This window comes from Limulus polyphemus, unplaced genomic scaffold, assembly GCF_000517525.1.
Source record: "Limulus polyphemus unplaced genomic scaffold, Limulus_polyphemus-2.1.2 Scaffold1232, whole genome shotgun sequence".
Taxonomy (NCBI): Eukaryota; Metazoa; Arthropoda; class Merostomata; order Xiphosura; family Limulidae; genus Limulus; species Limulus polyphemus.
This window is the reverse complement of record NW_013666842.1, coordinates 260465-266191: the sequence shown is the minus strand read 5'-3', so window position 1 is coordinate 266191 and position 5727 is coordinate 260465. Positions and strand designations below refer to the sequence as shown.

Here is a 5727-nt window from a genome sequence, read left to right as displayed (position 1 = left end):
AAAATCTTGAACTAATGTACTCCTAATACACAAATAAACTTACAAAGTAACTGATAGACACGATAATTCTCACTACTAACACTGAACTGAATCACTTATTAACTGCTTCTCGTGTTTATACCAGTTTTCTATATACTGCGTGAACTTTCTAAATACTCATTATGTGTTACCAGAGTCACGTGACTTCCGCTGTCGTAACAGTATTTAATGCAAGGCCTCAACGGTACTGGATGTAGCAGATACAGTTTCGTTTACATATAGCTTTTACATCCGTCTTTACTTTCACGAATAAGTTCTTAAAATTTATAAGTAAAAACGCAATAAAAGTATGTTTAATTAACTATATTTGTCACCGGGACGATTTTTGGGTTTGAGCTAAGTAGGTAATTTGTCTTGAAATTTGAGCAGAAGTTAATATTAATTGTTAAAGTGCACTGAATATTCGGTACAAATTATATTTGTTATAAATCTACGTTGTTTTTTGCTTTATTAGCATTTTATAATGATGAAAATAGATAAATTCACACGTTTATATAGTTAATAATTACTGATGCGAAAATGGACAAACCTGACAAGTGTAATAAATACTTTACATGTTAGGCTACAGGACTTTTCAGTCATCAATCTAGTGACGTTTTTCCCTTCCCTTTCTGTTCGTAGTAGTGTTCTCCAACCATATTTTCTAAAAGACAGCGTTAATAGAACGTGTAGCTGGCACAATGCCAAATTCTTGGTCGCCATTGTATCATTCCGCTCTAATGGGTGTGGAGTTTCGTAGACGCCGGTATTACACCATGATGTCTAACAGGTTAAATTGCCGGCAGTGAAAAACAAAATCATGAGTAAGAGCGTAGCCCTAATTATAACAAAATAAAGTTCTAAAGAAACCAGCATTACAGTCTATTAAAAATATTATTTTGGGCTCAAATTGTGGAACTACAACGATTAAAATATTTATTCTTGGTTGACAAGCTTTCACCTCTTACTTGAAACTTATTTAGGTCGGATTGTGAGCATTAGGAAGAATGGAATAATCGAACACTTTTTCTAGCAATAATATAAACAATTTACATGTTACTTGGTGATATTTTTTACAAAAGTGAGATGAAATAGAAATTCAATGCTTGGTCCAACTTAAAAGGAATAAGTACAGACATAAAGCTATAGTTAAGTGTAAATTTGTAAAAGGAGTCTTAAGTTACATGCATATTCGATCTAATTCCCCTTATTCAGTTATTGCAAGTTAACTCCAGCTAGCTTATTTATTTTCTTTTTGTAATTAAGTATTTGAGTCTAAACTTGAATCAAATTAAGATTTAACACCACGTCATTTTATTACAAAAAGAATTTGTCTGTCTTCTACATATTATTCTCTGCTTATTTCTTATAAAAAATTACCACACGGGATCACATAAAAGGTGCAATGAATTTTAAAAAAATACCCAAAACTCGAGCGCTTTCGAATAGCAATAAATATTAATGGACTATTCTTCTTCGACTCTTGTGGTTGTAAACAATTAACAGTGGCAGTATTTCCTCAGTCTGAGTTCTATGTTTAAAACTTGCATAAAGAAGCAAAATAACTGATAACTGCTATTTCTATAACGTTTGAAATTAAACGGCATTCAAAAATTGTACGACATAATTATAAAATAGCTAAGCTTTAAAAACTTAACTTGTTAAACATAAGGCAACAATCTCTCTTCGCAATAATTTGTTTGTAAATGTAAAAAAAGGGCTACATTATTTAGTTTTAGAACCTTGTGTTAAGAGTGCTTAACATACAGAACAGACATATTACAACTTATACGTTCCACAACTTTAAATTTATCTATACTTATTAAGGATTTAAAGTTAACTTGGGCACGGTAATTTATTGTAACGGTGCCGGTAGCTTAATAAAACTAATGATTTACACCTATGAAAACTGAAAATGTGAAATAAACATAACCACTTATCTGATGAGTTCTCCATTCTTAACAGACGCTCATGTGACTTGTATTTAATAAATTATTGAAAGATGTAACCTAACTAATGATAAATTATTATGACAAACCTTACCGACCAGCAATAGATACAAACGATATTACTTTTTAGATATAGAATTGAATATGTATTAAGTCACATCAAACGAAAAACTAACTTATCTTACAGATTAATTAATTTGTATATAGTGACATTATGTTGAATTGCTAAGAGTGAGAATTATATAAGTATAAACTTATACCTGTAGATATTAAGCCTAAACAGTAAGGATTAATATTCATTTTCAATATTTGTGTTGATGGGTTCCGTCGTTTGCACCTATGATCATAAGTCAGTTATTATATTGCAACAGCAAAGTAAAACCAAACTTCTCTTACCTGCACAAACTGCCAACAACCTCCTCTTCCTGCCTTTTACATTCTTGGATTGTTTTCCTTTTGTCACTGTTTCGATGGTACATGGCCATCCTTTGGAATTTTTCAGTAAAATACTCAGATCACAAGTACGACCCGTTCTCACCCACAGCTCAGTAACAACTGTCTGTTTACAACTAGTACTACCATCTGACTCGTTGATTCATCAAGAGACTTCGTTTGGCGGGAAACGTGCCAGCGTAAGCTATTATGTCTCTCCCATAGATTAAGTTACAAGTTCCAGGAACTAGATGAGAATTTTAGGAAAATATTTTATATGTAAGTTTATTTTCATTTGATATTTTGAAAATTAAATTAAATTATAAGTCTTCTGTATTTCTCTCAAACATCCATTTTATTCTGCTCTCTTTACCAATGCGGAAGCTTCACGAAACAACACTGAGAATCAGCTGGTGTCGCTGCGACATAGAAAACGCGGGTTTACACTCACCAGCTGTCTTGCGAAAAGGTTAGGAGATTTTAATTTATACCATATCAATTTTTGTTATTTTATTAAACAATTTACAGAATTAAAACAAAATTACTTTGATATTTTCTTTTTTCTTAAAATTTCTAAGCATTTTTAATTTAAATTGTTTCCCTGAATTTGTCTTCTTGTTGTCTTATTAGGATTTATTACGAAACATTTTTATGTTCTCGATAGTAAACTTTCTTGTTTCTCAGGTAGTATAGAAATGCTTGAAGTGACTTGCGTGGGATTTTAATACGGAACGATAGAACAATTTAGTCTTAGAGGTGATCGAATGAGTCATTTAAAATTTATTTGTAGGAAATAATGTAGCCTCACCTAAGAACTAAGCTTTTGAGAGTATTAATTCAATAATTTGGATTTGATGAGGTAATTTGATATGATTATCTTATTCGACTAATTTGCACTTGTTGAGAGAAAAGAAAATATTAGATGCGTAATATATATATATATATTGTATATAATCTGATTACTAAAATGTTAACTACATATTCGTCTGGTCAAACAACTGTGACATGTTTAGTATAATTAAGACAGTAGCTATAGTGCAACCACCTCTTTATGTTTGGTATGATTGAAACAACACCTTGGACAACCTACACCATATTCTTGGTATTATTATTAACACAATAACTAGTACAACGTTCTCTATATTGTTGATTTGATAATAATATTCTTTATGTGTTTGGTATTATTACAACAATATATAGTATATCGTTTTTGATATGCTTGGAATGAATAAAATTATTTTCTATTTCATTGGAACGATCAAAACGACATATAGTATAAATGTCTACTCTGGTTCGTACGATTAAGATTATATTTAATATAACCTTCACAACGTGCTTGTTATGATTAAGACCACAACGAGCACAAGGTGAGTTCAAAGCTTTGCTAGATATGATGAAACACTGGTAAAAAGAACAAATTGAAAGAAATAGAATATTAAAAAATGATTAATAAGAAAGAAACAGAAAACTAGAAGAACAAGACAAAAGATTAAAATAGTCAAAGAGAATTCTAAAGAAAATTAAAAGGAAACAAGAAAAAAGAGGTAGAAGGAAAGGAGATCAAGTAGAAGAAGTTCAAGAAGAAAGTGATAGAAAAATAACAAGTAGACCAAGAAAAGGTTTATAGAAAGCTAAAAGAAGATCAAGAGGTAAGAGTGACACACACACAAGAAAAAGTATCTAAAACAAAGTTCAAGAGCAGATTACGAAAGAAAGAAGAGTTCTTAGTTGAACTTGCGGAAGATTTGGAAAGGATATGTGATCAACTCATGGATGCAGTAACAGATGAAGATGTGCTATTTAGGCTGAAGGATAATCGGTGTACATGTTTAAAGTAAGCTCTCGTCGAAAATTGAATCCTTTAAAGTTACAGGTAAACAACAAAAGGCACTATCTAGAAATTACGGGATCATGGGATCGAGTAGTATTTAAATATAAACTTCCCCTGATAATAGTCTAGAAGAACTGAAAGAATTAGTTAAACAACTAATTACACAGAATGCAGGAAATAAAGAACAAAACAATAGGTGTTTCAAGTATAACTTGAAATGACATATTGCCAGGATCTGCAGACCAAAACCTGTAGAAAATAAAAACTCCTCCCAAAGGATGTTAGAAAAAGGGAACTATTATAAGTTTCAGGAATATGGCCATTACATCAGAGACTGCGTGGAATCAACAGCTGTTAATACACCAATAAGATAATTAAGAATTAGTTCCAGAGTCCAACCAGATCAAAGAAACAACAAAATCAGACATCAGAAAAATAGGAATTAGCTGGCCTTATCAGGCAAAGTTCAGCTGACAATACTTCGTCTGCCCCAACTAAAATAAGATGTTCGTTATTTAAACATTTCACTGGTCCACGGACTTATCGATGGGAAGCTTTGCAGTATGTTGATCTACACTACTTCTACAGCTATAACTGTCCGATCCAATTTGATGATTACTGGTTGAAAATTGCCTCCAGAAACGAGGAAAGAAGATGGATTAATGCTAACAGCAATTGGACATAAAGTCCAGTAAGATTAAAGTTGGGAGTTACCCTTACTGTAGGGAGCTTCTCTACATCACGTGATGTGTAAGTAATTGACATCAAGGAAGAACCCACACTGGTAACTGACTTCATGCAGAAACATGAATACAATGTAAGACTTACTTGAAATATTAGGTCGTCAAGAAATTAATGTCGAGTTTTGGAACCCTTTCATTACCCCCCCCCCCCAAAAAAAAAACCTACATCATGTATAATAGTTAAACAAGCCGCCTCGACGCCATGTTAGTGTAGCCTATATAATGTGTAAAGTTCAGTATACTCTAATCCCTTATAGGGATGGCACACGACAAGACACACATTCGGCATGTAATGCTGTTTGAATACAAGAAAGGAAACAACGCCTCTGTAGCCACAAAGAATATCAAAGAAGTTTATGGAAATGTTTTGAACGTTCGTAAGTGGTAAGTGTCAACGATGGTTCAGAAACGCCCTTCAATCGTCAATCGGAAAGGTGTTCTTCTTCTCCACGACAATGCACGTCCACACGTGGAACGTTTGGCTTGACGCAACACAAGATTATGGAGTTGGGTTGGGAAGTTCTACCCCACCCACCATCTGTTGTCCAGATATAGGACTATCAGATTACCATCGTTTTCGTTCGTTGCAACACTATCTTAATGGGAAAATGTATGCATGTGCGGAAGGTGTTAAAGAAGACATCGACATGTTTTTTGCTTGAAAGCCAAGTGATTTCTTTAATCAGGGCATTAACAACTTGATTGTAAGATGGAAAAGCATCATCGATAAGAATGGAGACTATTTCATTTAATA

At 32.8% G+C, this 5727-nt stretch overlaps 1 protein-coding gene across 1 annotated transcript in view; it reads right to left on the bottom strand.

Annotated features, from left to right (window-relative positions):
• The window catches only part of LOC106462723 (transcription factor AP-4-like), a 26408-nt gene extending 23843 nt beyond the window's left edge, over positions 1–2565 (bottom strand). The window contains exon 1 of the mRNA XM_013922670.2: positions 2364–2565. Coding sequence (XP_013778124.1) covers positions 2364–2452 — 89 coding nt within the window. The 5' untranslated portion in view covers positions 2453–2565. The remainder of the gene's footprint in view (positions 1–2363) is intronic.
• Positions 2566–5727: the final 3162 nt, after the last annotated feature.